Source organism: Acanthopagrus latus, chromosome 18 (genome assembly GCF_904848185.1).
Source record: "Acanthopagrus latus isolate v.2019 chromosome 18, fAcaLat1.1, whole genome shotgun sequence".
Classification (NCBI taxonomy): Eukaryota; Metazoa; Chordata; class Actinopteri; order Spariformes; family Sparidae; genus Acanthopagrus; species Acanthopagrus latus.
This window is the reverse complement of record NC_051056.1, coordinates 13,376,029-13,393,326: the sequence shown is the minus strand read 5'-3', so window position 1 is coordinate 13,393,326 and position 17,298 is coordinate 13,376,029. Positions and strand designations below refer to the sequence as shown.

General features: G+C 42.0%; 1 protein-coding gene across 1 annotated transcript; it reads left to right on the top strand.

The window, feature by feature from the left end:
* Positions 1-511: 511 nt before the first annotated feature.
* On the top strand, positions 512-15,047 carry LOC119007920 (endothelin receptor type B-like). The gene is made up of 8 exons (XM_037077882.1): positions 512-691; positions 5,836-6,369; positions 7,467-7,579; positions 7,669-7,873; positions 12,172-12,321; positions 12,437-12,570; positions 12,691-12,799; positions 12,912-15,047. The coding sequence occupies exons 2-8, from the start codon at positions 5,983-5,985 to the stop codon at positions 13,050-13,052; spliced, it is 1,239 nt and encodes a 412-aa protein (XP_036933777.1). The 5' UTR covers positions 512-691; positions 5,836-5,982; the 3' UTR covers positions 13,053-15,047.
* Positions 15,048-17,298: the final 2,251 nt, after the last annotated feature.

The following is a 17,298-nucleotide window of genomic DNA, read 5'->3' as shown; positions in this document are numbered from 1 at the left end:
GTGAGAGCGGTCACAAGTTTGTGAACAATGTCATATTTTCTGATGAAATTCAGTGAAAATGTGAAATTCAACGTGGCTGGCAACCTCAGGAGGCTTTGTAAGTGTTTGGAGGAAGCATGACCTGTGGGAGTGTGTGTATCTTGTGTTCTTACGTATAAGCTCCTGCAGTGGAGGACCCTGGAGGCAGAATCACCCCCATGACAGGACATCAGAGGACAGGACAACTCATCTTTCATCTTTCACTCCTATATACGTGTAGCATGTCTATGTCACCACCTGAAAACACGTGTAATTGTTTGTTTGTTTGTTTGTTTGTTTGTTTCAAATAGCTGAAAGACCAGAACTTGGAGCATCGTTGCAGACTTTCATGTACGTGAAGAGTCCGCGTGTCCCCCTCTGGCGCGGAGAGGGAAGGATGCTCGTGTCTGTACGATGATTGGCTGTCCTCGCAGTCTCCCGGCCTGTGGCTATAAAACCCCTCGCAGTCCTCCCGGTGCGTCAGAGCGAAGCAGCGGAGAGGAGCTTGACGCGCAGCGGGAGCCACTGGACACACTGTGCGCTTTCACTGCGGGAAACCCACCAGAGAAAATTACCCATTTAATCTAAAGGCACCAGGGCAGTTCGCAGAAAACTCTGCTGGAATATCGATCGGGAACCTTGGAGCAGAGCGTCACTCCAACACCGCCGTCTGGTAAGCTCGCGCGGCAGGGCTCGTGTAATTAACTGTCGCGTTTACTTGTGAGTAGTAAAGGAGTTGGACTGTGTGCACTTTGCGCACAAGTAACCGCAGACACATGACTGCAGTTAGTGACTCCTCGGCTGGCGCAAAACGGAGAAGACTTTTATGTAGTATGAGGAGTGTGCGTCATTTCTTTCATTCATACTGGCCGACCCGTTTGCATGTCGTGTTTTATATTTACCGCCTCTAAATCGTTATCAGCCTTTTATCCCGGACTTGCTGAATGTTTTACGGGCTGTGTAAAGTGGATGTGTTGGACCGGAGCGTCTCGGGAGATGATCTCATAGCGGGATTATATGGTTTTCATGCGAACATAAAACAAAAAAAGAAAAGAAAAAAGCAGGCCCGCTTTGTAGCAGCTCCAGTCGTCGCAGTGATGCAGCGACGATCTGTCTACGCTGATCCTCAAAGTTAATGCTAAGTGTGCAGGCATCCAGCAGAGCACTGAAGATGCCATAAACTGTGGCACTTGATGGATGGCTCTATATATTGCCATAACACATGAAAGCTAAATCAAATAAATGAAGCTATGCTCAGTTCCCCTGCCTTCTGTCCTATACAGACAGGATTTATTGGATCCTTTCACCCAGAGGACCGCTAAACTACAGGGAACTGGCACCAAAGCCACATTTCTCACTTTCATAAAGAAAAATGAGGCTGTAAAGTTCAACTGCCAGGGTTGTGTGGAGCAGAAACCTGTTGTTTTCTCATTCAGAGCCATCAGTAAATTATCCTTTCATGAAAAACACATGACACAGGTGGGAGCGGGGGGACAAAGTAACAGGAATACAATGCCATGTCAATACAACACCAAACAGGACGAATTGCAGAAGTATATTGTGTCAGACTGTGCAGTTGGGTCCTGGTGGGCAGTATTAGCTTCACTGTGCAGGCTAATGTTTGAGTTGTGTCCTCAAAAAAAGTGTTTTTGATCCAACTGAACAGAGGTGGAGTGTATCCACGTGAACGCAATTTCAGTGTTACCATTCTAATTTTTACTACATTACATTAGACAATCTAGTTACATTTCCAAGCCGGACTATTTATAAAATAAACAAATACAGAGCTTATTCAATACAACATAGTTATAGATTAGTCCCCAGTTGACTTGTGCCCCATCACAAAACAGTGTTTGGTTGGAGCCCATTGTCTTGTCCCTGGTGTCTGTAGCTTCATCAGAGAGGCATTTCTACTCCAGATTCACGTCTTGGTTAACTTGCTGGTCAACTGAGAACATGTTAGAAGTTTAAAATAGAAATTTTAAAAGAAAAAAAGCAAAGATTAGAGACAAGTCTTGAATATGTAAATGTTTATTCTTTCCACACCCAGATTGATCCTCTTACACTTTTTAAAGGATCCTAACGGTGCTGTAACAAATATCCAAATGTTGTACTTGAGTAACAGTAAAGATATCATGGAATGATTTTACTTTGGTCACATTCCTACATATAGCACCTGGGCTTAGAGTTGAAAAGTGTCCAATTTTAAATGCACTGAAGTCGTCGAAAGTAATTTTCTGTACGTATTTATAAATACAAGTAAATTATACATTCAGTGTTTGTATATACTGCATACAAGGGGTTGACCAGTTATGAGATCAGATATTCAGCATTTTTCTGTTAATCAGAATCAGTGGTATATATATATAATTAAAAAGTGTTGCTTTGGCTCTGGCACCACATATAATCTGCAAAGTAACAAGTTACTGAAGTTATCAAATAAATGTGGCTGAGAAAAAGTATAATATTTGCCTTCCAAATGTAGGAGAGTGGAAGTATAAAGTAGCAGACAATGAAAATACTCAAGTAAGGTACAAGTATCTCAGAATTGTACTTGGATTCAATTAAATGTACTAATGTTTAATCGACCTCCGGATTAAACTGTATAAAAAAATTCAAACTAGCTCCACCTTGAGCAGCCACAGCACACTGCCGCTTAAACACTGGTCGGTGCATCAGAGAGAATTTGATCTGTACACTTACACTGAACTTAGGAGGATTTTAAATGCAAGACTTGTACTTGGGACCTGGAGTGCAGAGCTTTTACATATAAATGAACACCTGTTTTATTTGAGATTTGAGTACACATAATGCAGATTGAACGTATCACCAACACATAAATGTTTGTTTTTTGTTTGGGTTTTTTAAAAAAAAAAAAAAAATCTGGCAACTTTCCCACATTGGTAGGTGGGTAATGACGTATTTTACATCACCTAGCAAAGATTGGAGTACGACTGAGCTGATGGAGCTGTGAACAACAGTGTTAATGTAATAACTCTGATAACTCCCGGAGAGTGGGGAGGAAGTAAAATTGGTCTGAGTACTTTATTCACCACCAATAAATTCAATTTTGTGTAGTGAGCTACTACTATGTTACACAACCTCAGGATAAAAGTCCCCTCGGTCATTGTACTGTACCTCAGCTCTCGCTCTTTCCTCTCTGCTGACTCTGCCTGTCTTTCCATTTCCTCCCATTGTTCTAATAAACAATACAGTAGATCAAACCGTCATGCATCTCAATCACAGCCTCCTGAATTGCCACGCTGGACCTGTTTTTCTTTGCACTTTTTTCACACTTTTTCCGCACACAAACATTTTGTCCAGCCACCGCCAGTATCCCCTTTACTTCCACTCTGCTGCTCGCCAACTTTCCACCTCCCTCTGCTTCTTCCTATGAAGTTGAGCCAGCGGAGCTAAAGGTCGGAGACATTTTCCAGGCCAAATGTATTAGATTAAGACGGTTGGGCCAATTCAAATTCAGCTTTCAAATTAGATCGGACAATCGTGCTCTTACATGGCTCTAATGAGGTACCATGTCATGTAACACAAAGGCATAGTTCAGATGATGGAGAGGATATGTATGGATGTTGGCCAAATTGTTCAAAACTGATTTCTTGTGATATGTGTGTGAGTTCATCCATGTGATTTTGTGTCTTTGTGTTTTGGAACAGAATGAGCCTCTGTGCGCTTCGAAGCAGAATGAAGCGATGAATGCCAGTTGTGTTGAGAGAGAGAGTGTGTGTGGGTGCGTGTGTGTGTGTGTGTGTGTGTGTGTGTGTGTGTGTGTGTGTGTGTGTGTGTGTGTGTGTGTGTGTGTGACTGTCATTGTGAAGTATATTCGAGGATGTGATAACAAAGTATTAAAAAGTAAACTAAGCAACTGTACACATACCTTTCCAACCTATGAGTGTCGAGAAGTTTGCACATCTGCTCAGAGCTTTTTTTTATGACATATGTTTGTGTGTGTGTGTGTGTGTGTGTGTGTGTGTGTGTGTGTGTGTGTGAATGTCTGTGTGTGTGTGTGTGTGGGTTGGTGGGTGTGAGTGTGTGTGTGATAGTGTGCCCTGATGAAATCGTCGCCATCATCAATAAGCCCATTTATCCAGACAGTGCCTCAGGGTAAACTAGGGGATACACGTGATTCTTCAGAGGCTCAGAACTTAGCTGGTGTCGTCTATTACACACACACACACACACACACACACACACAAACACACAAGCATGCATGCACATACACACACACACACTGGACTCACAGAAGTGCCGTTTCCTCGTCCGACCTACGACCTCAGTCGTCACTATTCCATTTGCCTGAATAGAAGGCAATCAATCTCCTGGTGTGGTGGATACTTTTGTTCTTAGTTCACCAAATATAAAACTGTTATGGTCAAACTAATTTTTATGTTTTCAAAATTCAATTTTACTGCTCTGCAATGTTGTGTTAATGAGCTAGATGCTGTCTGACCGTAAATTAGTTTGTGAGCATGGTAACATTTGGTAACACTAAACACAAATAACAGCTGAGGCTGATAGGATTTTAAAGCTGGGGCGCCCAAACTTTCCCCTGTGGACAGCCAAAACTGTAACTTCATGGTGGACCGTGGAAAAAAAGCAAACACCTCTTGTGTTGGGTTACTAAATGTTACTGCATGGAAGATCTGAGAGGCAACTGGTGATCCAGTTTCTGTCTGATTTAAAATATTTTCTGACTAAATGTTAAAAATACGTTTGCCAAAATAATGTTATCTAAGTCTTTTAGAAAAAATAATTTTCCTGCTTCTCTGAGCAACTGTAGTACTGTGATCCCAAGTCAGGGCTCCAGAGTAACTTTTTACACAGGTTGCACTGGTGTGCGTTATTAATTAATCAACTGTGTTAAGGTGCATCCAAAATACATTTTAATTTACTTTTGCAACACATTTGTTAAGTTATTGTATACAGGAATATAGGTTCAGATAAATCACATTGTTTAAAAAGAGCAATTAACAGAGCTGATGTTTAAAGTGCTTGACGGACTTCAATAAATCAATCAATATAAAATATTATTGACGTATAATAAGAAACATTAACTGATCCAAAAGTTTACAAAAAGAAGTTGGAATTAAAAATGTTTTTATAACACTTCGAAATTTGCACTGCTGAATATCAGGGACAGATTATAAGGCACATGTTCAACCAAAGCCAGTGTTGAATTAACTGACTTCCTACTCTGCCTGCCATGGTTAGATTATACAAAATCATTCATTATTAGGGATCCTACATGTTTCAAGAGCATTTTTACTGCACAAATAAATACTACAAACAGCTGGAAGGCCAAATAAAATCTAATGAGGGGCCAACTGTGGGAAAACCTGATCCAAAGTATTTGACAGAACGAAATTTTGACCCGAAGATTGCGCTGAACTTGAGAGACCAACAAAGAAACAACTCATCCTAAGGTAGATATGAATGTCTGTACCAGATCTGATGGCAATCCATCCAACAGTCATTGACTAATTTCCCTCAAAAGACGATGTTTGAGAGAAAGACAAAGCTGGAAATTCACCTGCCATTGAGGTTCATCCACTTGTAACCAAGAATGTTTGCTCATAAATTTGAGCCATTCTACTGAGTAGATGATATTACACATGATAAACAAGTGAAAACTTTGACCTGCTGGTAGCACTACAGAAAGAGTCAGGGGATCATCACAGCCAGTAGGATTTGTCCTCTGGCAACCATGGTTCTCTGAACAAAACTACACAAAACATATCTATACAGTATATTACTGTGCTTGTGTTCATGTCAAACCTAATGGTTCGTGTGCTCTCTCCACAGGACAAACCAGCTCGGATTCAGAACTACGCTGCAAGGCCCCCTCGACAGCCCAGTGTGTGGATGTGTGTGAGGGTATGAATATGAGTGCCTGCCTCTAAGTGTGTGTTTTTTGACTGCTCTGTGCCTCTGAGTGCTGCTCGTGTTAGGATGAGGGCCATCGCTCTGCTGTGTTTCCTGTTGGTTGTTGGGGTCGGAGCCTCTCGGTTCGTCCGAGACTCCCAGGGCAGCCCTGAAGTTTCGGAACCCGCCAAGAACAACGCCACCGTCCCTCTCCAGCCCCTGCAGCCATCCCGACCACGGGGCTCCTTCCCCCCCATGTGCATAAAGCAAACAGAGATCAAGTATGCCTTCAAGTACGTGAACACCATCGTGTCATGCCTGATCTTCGTGGTGGGGATCATCGGTAACTCCACGCTGCTCAGGATCATATACAAGAACAAGTGTATGAGGAACGGACCCAACGTCCTGATTGGCAGCCTGGCCCTGGGGGACCTGCTTTATATCATCATCGCCATCCCCATCAATGTGTTCAAGGTAACCACATTCATCCCATGTGTCAGTCTGACTGCATTTGTTTCACTCACACACTTTCTCGGATCTGATGATGACTTTTCATAAGTTTGTTAAGCCATTAGAGCAAATGCATTTCACTATTTCATCAGTGTAAAATGATAAAGTATCCAACAGAACATAACCTCAGATTAATTTAATTTACTACCCATCTTTCTGCCTGTGACTAACTAGGATGACATTAATCTCAAACCATCTCCCTGCGCTGCACTCTCACAGTGAGGGAGCCGCTCGCCACGCCTTCCTTGGCACATTCCGAGGTTAGCTGTGGTTTGTTTATGAGTTTACTTCTGCGGTCCCTGTCAGTGTGTTTTGTGTGGTTTCCTTCATTTCCCTTTTCCAGCACACTCTGCAGACTTTTTAACTCCCGACAACAAGGGATAATTCAAGCTAAGAAACCCAATAAAGGCAGACGTGAGCCAAGAGCTATTGCCGTCTTGAGTGTTGGGATTTGAGGGGAAACTATGTCTTTGTTTTCCTCACTCTTCTTGTTTATGTGAGGGGGGGGGAGAAATTCCAGTTGGCTCGGGTGTAAATGACTGTCACTGCCAATTGTGTGAGTCGCCCTGGAACCATTACTGTGTGCCAGTCAGACGCTCTAAAAACAAAATGAGAAAACAATACGTGACACTTGTTTTATTTTCTTGAGCCGACTGGATTCACTTGGGTTGGGCTTGAATGCTGTGCTGCATTTTATCCATCAGATCTAAGCAACAGTCACTGTGATTTGTGTTTTCCTTGCCTCGAAGGTTCACCTGGCGTTACAAGCAACATGGCGGTAAATAAAACGTTGAGGAGAACAAAGTATTCACTTGTTGTTGAAGGTTCTGCCCTGATGCTGAACTGATTTTATACCCCCTGAGTAAATGACTTCAGCAGTGAGGAGGAACACTGTCTTGTTGCTTTTGGCTTTAGCTGATGCAGTAATAATAAAAAAGACAGGACCCCTGCATGAACCTCGAAGAGGTCTGTCCATGTTCTTACGTAGATGACACTTGCTCGATCTGATTAATCACAAACGTCTTCTCTCTCTGTCTGCCCCATTATTTTTTCTCTCACAGCTGATAGCTGAGGACTGGCCATTCGGCGTGTACGTCTGTAAGCTGATGCCTTTCATACAGAAAGCTTCAGTGGGAATCACCGTCCTCAGTCTCTGTGCCCTCAGTGTTGACCGGTGATTACACTTCTACTCTACGCACACAAACAACAAAGATTCATGCTGGAAACAGATAGTGTGTTTATGTGCGTGTGTTGTTTGTGTAGCTACCATGCCGTGACATCATGGAGCAGGGTGAAGGGGATGGGGATCCCTCTGTGGAAAGCCGTGGAGGTGACTCTGATCTGGGCGATTGCTGTGCTGCTCGCAGTCCCCGAGGCGCTGGCGTTCGACATGATGGAGATGCCATACAGAGGCAACAAGCTACGCGTGTGTCTGCTGCATCCAGAGCAGACCACCAGCTTCATGAAGGTAGGCACCTTGTTAGAAGTGTAACCTGTTAGCAGTGAGGAAGTATTTACATTGTTTAGGCAAAGTATTGGCTCTGTGTCACAATTTATAGCGATGTGCATGTATGAATCATGTGATCGGATTGTAATGTCATGTGAAATTATTATTTGCAACCATCCAAAGGATGTTACTGTATGCATGTTCTCAAATTCCTCATCTCTTTGCCTCTAACACCTATGACAATACATCATATTTTACAATCTTAATAGAGGTTTTGTACATAAAGGTTTCAGGCAGTAAGTAACTAGCAACTATATCTATCATCTATATTGAAGTAAAAAAGTACTCTGTAATGGGCACTTAAAGCTAGGGTCTACAGTCCTGGAGAGCTAGCAAGTGAGCTAGCAAGATTTGAAAGTGGCACCTCCTCTAAGCCCTCCCCCATCCCGTCAGTGCTCCGTCCAAAGCCACGCCCCTACAAACTTGAACGTGTATCTGGCAGTGGGACTCAGCAGGGAGAAGGAGATGGCGGAGCACAACGCAGCAATTCAGCTGAATTTAGCACGGAGCAGATAGGAAGTAAAGTGCCGAAATAACAAACAACATCCGGTTACTTTTCAAAATAAAACACTCAGTGTTGACACCAGCACACGTCGTGAGGACAGCGGTTACCTTACTGCGCCATGGCGGACTCAAACCACATCTGGTGGGGACGGCCAGAAGGCGGAGTAAAACCGGATCGGAGCCACAACGCAGCGGACCGTATCCAGTGGAAACTGGGCCGACTCATTAGCCATTCTCATGGCTAAAAACAACACACAAAGAAGCTAACGTTAGCATTGGGCTAATGCAGAGGAGTGTGCTGAATATTTCTGGCATCAGTGAAACGTAACGTCTGCACGCGCGTAGGAGGGAGGGACAGAGGGGGGCGCAGGCAGAACCAGACACAAAGGCATCTGACCAATCTGTGCTATTCGGGCCAAATAGCACGGATTGGTCAGCTTTTTCTCAGTCCTGCAGCTGCCACAGAAGTCTGATTATTTTCGTTCCTTTTTCTGAATACATAATGTATTGACTACTTTCAGGATAGGACCATTTCACCCAGTATAACAAAATGTGTTTCTGACAACATTACAGACCCTAGCTTTAACAAGCTAACATGCTGGCAGTGACAGGGTCAACACGCTAATATCTGGCAGGTTTTTCTTTACGCTGCTCACCCTCCTAGTTGTGTGAGTTAGCATGCTGTCATTTAAAGCAACATTATGTGGAGATTTAACATTTTGTGCCCCCCACAGTTTCTGAGCACACCACTGCCATAAATACGAATTGCAGGTCTGTAAGGCCTTGTCAGATGTAATGTAGGTGCCAACTACTAACAAAACTCATTAACCCTTAAGAGTCAACGATCATGCCGGCATGATCAAATCACGTGACTGTTTTAAGATGTTGTAGCACCGAGACGGAGCCTCGGTGAGTCTCAGTTCCGACTTTATGTGTTGATGCGGCCTTCAAACTATATACAACTTTTTAAATTGTGTTGATAGGCCAAGTAAAACCGGAGTCATGATAAATATTGTCCGCCACATGTTTTCGCTAACATTTCCGTCACGTTTGGTGCAGGAAGAAGCGATAAAAATGGGCTGCTCTCGCGAAAGTGTCCGCAAGCAGGAAGTGTTTGCAAGCAAAAAAACATGTTCTTTTTGTTGGAAAAAGGCACCGCACCAACCAATCACAAAATTATATGATAAATCATGTGATTTGGTTGCTGAGGAACGGGGGAAGCTGTGCGAGGGACGATGACAGAGATACAGACTATAAATAGAGACAGTGATAGAGGTGGCGAGTTTTGAGAGTTGAGAGATTTGTTACATATAGTGTGTTTGGAGTGCATAATTAGTGTGTCATATAGTGTTTGGTCTAGTGTGTTTAGTTTGTAGTGTAGTCGTTTTTTTGTGCTGTGAGTCAAAACAAGGAGGAGACCGCTGAATGTGAAACAGGCAGGAGAGCTGAGAAGCCCTGAGCTTGAGGCATTGCCTGCATTTAAATGTAAATAGTTACATATAACTTTGTACATTTCAAAAACTTATGCACAATTTTAGCAAACAACAATTTGTATTTGCATTTTAAGTAATAAAATTGGTTCATCAAACAGATTGTGGTATCACAATAGCAAATCTAACTTTTTCCTACTTGGATTTTATGCTTTTTTGTGATTTCAGGTCCATTGTGTTAATACAGTCTGTCAAAATGAAAAAAATAACTGTAGATTCACACATGTGAGGTTGTGCTGAAAATAATGACACCAAACAAGGCAAGGTAAATAGTTTTTAAGAAGAAATATAATGGTATAATCAAAAATAGTCAAAAACAGCCAATTATACCCTGGACTCCTAAGGGTTTTTTCGCTTTTCTGGTCTTAGTAATGTTAGTAGTTCAAATTATGCATGTTGAAGTAAACATCTGAGTTGCAGTTGAGTCCTCAGCAGTTGAGGCTGACGGATTTCATTAATCTTGCAGGCATTGCAGGTCATTTGCTATCCAAAGTTTTGGACACTTGACATTCTTTGATCTGATGATGATGTTTCATGATGACCAAAGTCAGTTGGCTTCATCCTCTTGACACTATTAATATCTGTACCAATCCAGTAAGTAAGTGACGGACTGACTCACAGTGCTTCCTACAGTCACGTAGTTAGCTTGGCGAAAGAATCACTTCTGACACCTGCCAGGCAGGCGAAATTCACATGGAAATAAATTGGAGTACAACAACGAAATGAATGACTTTGATAGCACAATAAACTCAAACATCTGGACACTTACATCTCGCTGCCCCAGATTTATAGTCAGGCTGACTTGAGCTTGGCATAGATTGTAGTCATGTCAATTCGAAGCATTCTACAGGGATTGCATGTTATATTGTTATTTTCTCACAGGCATATGGTCAAAATATCCTGCACAGATGCGTATCACCTCCAAGGTATGGACTTAGTTCAACCTGATACTAAGTAGAACAGAGTGGCCCACTTCAAAGCACAGCGCCGGACAGCAACAATACAAATAATGTGTTTCCTTAATCAGGATTTGTTTCCTCTTTTTCAAGCTCTGCCGACAAGCAGTTGTTCCAAAAAATGTCCTACACTGCCTCCAAATCATCTGAACATGTTTCTCATGATATTCATGGTATGTTCATACAGCTGCACGGAAAGACATAAATTGCAAAGACATTTCCAATATGTGGACACTTAGTTTATCAGAACCAGAAGAGTCCGGGGGAGGTGCAGGAAGTGGTTGAGATAAAGCATGAAGCTGAACTCTCCTTTCATGTAAAATCTGTTTTATTTGAATTAGTGAATCATAATTTTGAGCTTTTTGTTCTTAGGAAAAAGACATAATTCAGTCTGAGCCAGTGGACTACTTTGAAAAGAACGGGTATTTTGTCTGAATCAAGGAAATGCTCTCAATTCATCCAAGTTTTCCATGAAGGACAAACAAGTAATACAATAAGAATAAAATCTGTGCCAAACCAAGATCAGCCTGAACATAATTTAACATGTTTACAACAAATTTCACACTCTGGTCTCTGTATTAAATCCAGAACCACATCCGAAACCCTCATGCCTTAACCAACTAAAATCATGCTGCCTTAGAGCAGGGCGCATGGCTTTAAGAAAGAAGTTCTTGTCAGTTCTGAACGACTTAAACCGTTTTTTAAAAATATTTTAAAACATTGCCAGAGTGTTGTTCTCATTGGCAGCACCCAAAGAGAATGGTAAAGCACCAACAGCACTTGTTTTTGATTTTTTTTAAGCTCAGCTCCCAGACATCCAAATCATCGTCTGTAGCCATTTTTCAATTCTTTGTTTGTCATTACTTTGTTTGAAACAGTAAAAAACAGTGTGCTTCTACACACACAGATGCATAAGTGAGTCAAAGAGTGAGTCCACCCACCACTCCTGGCTGACAAACTGCTCCTGGTCACTTACTTTGCCCCATTTGATTTTTCTTGAGACTGCTTCCACAGACATCCAGTTCCATTTGAATACTTAATATACAAGGGCTTTCATCAGCCATAGGCTCAATCTGGTTACTTACTCACTGGTTACTTTGTTCAGCTATAGATAGTTACTGAACAGACATTTATATAAATTAAAATCTTCAAGGTTAGGGATTGTGCGGTTACCTTACCTTACGTTGCGTTGCGTTGTGTTACATTGAGCTGAGTTGCCTTGAGTAGCATTGCAACAGGATGAATTCTGTGGATAAGTGTACATGTATTCGATGGATGTGTAACACAGTCTTTGTTTTTCTTTCTCCAGTTCTACCAAGATGTGAAAGACTGGTGGCTGTTTGGCTTCTATTTCTGCTTCCCGCTGGCCTGCACAGGAATCTTCTACACGCTCATGTCCTGTGAGATGCTTAGCCGCAAAAAAGGCATGCGCATCGCACTCAACGACCACATGAAACAGGTATGAATGCAGATGTCTGCTGGCACATTCATTTCCACTGTAACCGTAAGGCTCGGAAAGATGGAGGAACTATTAGGACTACTAGGAGCATCAATATTTGTCTTCGTGTGTGCAGCGGAGGGAAGTGGCGAAGACGGTGTTCTGCCTGGTGTTGATTTTTGCTCTCTGCTGGCTGCCCCTTCATCTCAGCCGTATTCTGAAGAAAACAATCTACGACCAGAATGACCCCAACCGCTGTGAACTGCTCAGGTAGGCATGCAGATAGCAGCGAGCGACGCGAATGCACTGCAAACTTCGTGCGAGCCCATTGTTCTCCCCTCTGTGACTTCCTGTGGTCTTTACTGTAAACGCTGTCCCCCTCTCTGCCAGCTTCCTGTTAGTGATGGATTACATCGGCATCAACATGGCCTCATTAAACTCCTGCATAAACCCAATTGCCCTCTACTTTGTCAGCCAGAAGTTTAAAAACTGCTTCCAGGTAAGAGGGCTCACACAGACCCTAAAAACATGATATTATTGGCAAACACAGGAAAGAAAATAACTTCACGTGTGTGTGTGTGTGTGTGTGTGTGTGTGTGTGTGTTGCGCAGTCTTGCCTGTGCTGCTGGTGCTACAGAACATCTCCCCTGGATGAGCGAGGTTCAGGGGGACGCTGGAAGGGCTCTTGTCATGGGAACGGACTCGACCGCTCCAGCTCCCGCTCCAGCCAGAAATACACCAGCTCTTCATAAACACTTCATAAACACACGCGCCAAACCCATGTTCCTACCATGGAGACACAGTGCCGCCACTGCCGACAGACCTAGGAAAAGGAGGTAGACAATGGAGGTAGAAGACTCTGAAAAGGATTGACCCGACAGGACTGTACCTGTTCAGGCTGTATTACTAACTACAAAAAGCTTTGATCAAAGGCGACATAAATCCGTCTATACTCCGACACTGAGGCCTTAAGCGGACCGACATGGAATACATTTATAAAGAATGTTTATTAACCACGTGTAAAATGTATGTACAGGTTTTATTAACGTGCAGATCGCAGACTTGTGATAATATCTAGCCTGAGTGCTTAATATGAGTAGCACTGACTGAAGCTTTAATACCTCGGGGGGGGGGAGGGGGAACGCTGTGGCCCAGAGCTATTTTCAAAAAGCCTCTGCATATGAACCCCAATCAGTAGCTCATTATCTGACAATGTGGCACACGTTGACACTGAGCTTCCTCAACGGCCATGTGTCCCGGTGACATACCTGAGTCGAAAGAGGCCCCTCAGTCACATGGAGTCAAACAGCGGACATCTTTTTCCTGGAAATCGTCACTGCTTCAAGCCATGTGGAGGGCAGCTGTTGACGCAGACAACGGAGACAAACACCAGCTGATACTCATCATGTTCTGCGGGAAAAGGGCATCATTAGGTCTGCCGATACTGCAGTATTGATGGCGTTGTACGTGGTCTCCATGTCCACTGTGTATAAAGTCTTAACCTGTATCTTACAATGTAGCCTCTATTTTTCTAAGAAAACACAAAACATCTGTAGCTTGTTTAATCTTCTAACATGAGGTGTTCATTTGTTACTTTCTGAATATTTTACCTCTGTCAGTGAGTGGTCATGTTACATGAGGGTCCCTGTGGCTGGAAATGATTCTGACAATTACGACTGAGAGCTGCTTGAGGAACACGTTTTCTTGAAATTGAACCATTGAAAAGCCTTTTCAGAAGGAAAAATAAATCCTGCACAGCTGGATGTTCTAAAGAAGTGAATGTTTTTAGTGGACAATACTTTTCTTTCTTTTTTTAAAGTAATGGTGTTAGAAATCATTTAGTTATATAAGCTGTTTATATATATTCCAGGTAAAAAAAACAAAAAAAAAACAAAAACAAAAACAGGAAATCTAGCTGATTTCATGTGTTTGACTATTCGTGAAGGAGAGGGAGAGTATGTGTGGTGCAACAAGAAAAGAGAAGCGTGTTGTTATTCTATGTTATTTTCAGAGTTAGGATGTCTGTAGCTAGAGCGAACTGCAGTACTCGATAGTCACATGCTTGAAATGTATCTTGTGACGCCAAAACAACAAGGACAAAAAAGCTCTTCCAGCTCTTTAAACAGTCAGAGATGAGGTGAAAGTGCCCGGCTCCAGCCCTGAAGCTGCGTCAGAGAGAATACATGGATTGTGTGTTCATTTGGGGGAAAAAAAATATTATAAGCAGCTTTTAAAGCTAGATGAATCAAAGGTTTGAACACTGGCAGTACTGAGAGCCCATACTGAAGAGACGCACAAGATGGATCCACTTTTATCTGGTGCTTTTTTGGCTCTCAGCACATCGTGACTGAGATGTGGTGTTGTGAGCGAAAGTGTCCTTTCAGAACCAAAATTTGTGCTGAGAAACCAGACAAGGTGTTTTTTTTTTTTACACTGAAAAATTCTTTAAAAACAGACTTGATGCATGTAATAAAATGTAGAAAGGTTGAGACAATTTATCTCTCTTGCAAGGGTGCACAAATCAGCTGATTAGCAGTGTGTGGCTCGTTAACTCATCACATCTGTTTGTGCCGTCTTCGCTGTGCTTTCATCCAAAATAGCGACCGTGGGCTGGAAGGTCTGAGCAGCTCTGAGAAAAAGCAAAGATTAAAATGTAATGTGAATATAAGCCCTGGTGTTTTTAATTGACATTTATACCATACTTATTTGTTGAGGTTATGCAATAATAAATATTATTTTATAGCGTATGTGTTGTTTTGACTTTATTTACTGAATATTCCCCTGTGGCCCATAGAGCGCCATTATAAAGGAGACATCTGTAAAACTTCACAGGACACCTCAAACTGCAAACACTGTTAATTGTGACCCTTTCTATTATAAATCTTGGTTTTTTTTTTGTTTTGTTTTTTTAAAATGTTTTTTTTAAATATATGATCATCCAAATAAAAAGTTTATGGGCAGAGCGAGAATTTACTGGTAGGGCATTTATTCAGTGGGCCACATAACCAAGAAGAAAACACTGAAGACTTTCCTCGAAACATTTTTGGCGGATGCACTGGTGGACTTTTCTCAGTGGACTGAACATGTGGCATCTTTGCGTTCGCTATCTAATTCTGTTTAAATCTATTAAATCAAGTCTCGCCCACAGCAGCCTACTTGGCAACACCTCCGAGCAGGTATTTCCGCCTTAGGAGTCCAGCTCCTGATCCGAACGTTGGGGAGAGAGCCAGAATTTCACTTAAGTGGTCACATTGGAATTTAAAAAAAAATAAAACACCCCAAAGTGAGGTTTAAATCACTATTTTTCCACCCCAGGTGGTTTCACAACACCAAATCTGTTTTTTCCGGCTCAGTCAGAAATACCGTGATTTGACTACACTTAAAACTTTAAGGGTCACGTCACTGGTATAATGTCTTGCAGGGCTTTCCTGTCAGTGTTGGATGTAATGTGCTTTACATCTATATCGGTTACCTCAGTATAAGATCTTTTTGGCAAATGCTCAAAAATGTCCCTTCTTCCCCTATAAAACCAGAGTACAGCTGCGTTTGGAGTGACTGGTGCACTCTTGACCGAAGTGAACATAAACTCTTATCATCAACATCCCTCTGAACATCCTTTTCTGTTCCTGTTAAGAGGGAGTTTTTCTTTATCAGCATCAAGAGTCAAAAGACAGAGGGCGTTATATTCTGTACGGACTGTAAAGCTCCCTGAGGCAAACTGTGATTTGCGATTCTTGGCTATATAAAAAGCTTTGACTTGACTTGATTATATATCCTATAAACAGCCTGCAAAATGTTAAACATTGAGTCCCATGTTTCATGCCTGTTGCTTTTCTGGTTGAAGAGAGATTACACTTCAGAAGAACATTGTCAGAGGAAAAAACAAGCAAAATGGGTTATAAAGGGCCTTTTTCAAGGCTTTACCTAGTTTGAAGTCATTGCTTTGGAGGACTAGACATTAGGCGCCAGTGGCCAGGTTGTACTGAGATAACTCCTGATTAAATCTCAGAGAAAATCTTTTGCATCAGTGCACATTACAGATTTGAAGGAGTCCTGTTTTTCACTCTGTGAAGCTGTTTCTTGGAAAGATTCACAAAGTTCCACGAGACAGGGAACCTTATTTTCACGAGGCTTAATTCAATCATTTTGCGCTAGAGTAATTCATTAAGGTTTGCCTCTGAGGTTCAATGTCTGAGAAACAGAGAAAACGGTTTCTAAGCAGTTCTAGAGAAAAGGCTTCGGGTTTGTTCTCTTGACGTTTCACAAACCACACAGAACTGGCTGTAGTCAATAATCTACATAGCTGAACCCTGAGGATAGAGACAAACACTGCTGCATCAATAAACCTCAGTGTAGGATGAACAAAAATCTAAAATATTGAGAGCATTAAATCAACTAGCGCTTCAACATAGATATTTGAAAAATACTGAGGAATAACAAAGAAAAATTGAGTCAGTTTAGAGGAATTTCCCTTCAATATGTTGAACCAGAAACACATTTGCTCCAAAAACAACTCATCCCTCTTGAGTAAATAAATCCGAAACTTCATGGCAGTGTGGCATTTTGAACAAGACCACATCAACAACCAAAACAAACAAAATTGTCGTTTTCTAAGTGAATCAATCCTGTGATACAACACGTTCTCTCCACGACACATGAAAGTTGAATGCATCGACAACAAAAGTCACCCTTATTCATTTCACTTGGGGATCTTGTATCAACAGGGTATTTGGTTCACTAGTTGTACTTCTGTTATCACTGTTGCTGCTTGAGGCCACAGCAGCGGCTGTTCAGCAGAAGTTAAATAGGTTCAGTTTACATACGGAAGCCAAGAACGGCCTGGAGAAAACTGGCTTTATTATCTTGAGATAATGAGCCTGTTATCACAACGGTGCTCTTTCACTGTTTATCAGAGATCAAGAATGCCGTGTCAGTACATATGAGTGGCATCTTAAACTATGTCGAGTGGTTTAAGATGAATATGTCAAATCAAGAAGT

Bases quoted from the DNA above. Each gene is read 5' to 3' on its own strand.
- LOC119007920 (XM_037077882.1), top strand. From the start codon at position 5,983: ATGAGGGCCATCGCTCTGCTGTGTTTCCTGTTGGTTGTTGGGGTCGGA. The intron at 6,370-7,466 runs GTAACCACATTC...TTTCTCTCACAG, and splicing joins TCCCCATCAATGTGTTCAAG to CTGATAGCTGAGGACTGGCC. The intron at 12,322-12,436 runs GTATGAATGCAG...TCGTGTGTGCAG, and splicing joins TCAACGACCACATGAAACAG to CGGAGGGAAGTGGCGAAGAC.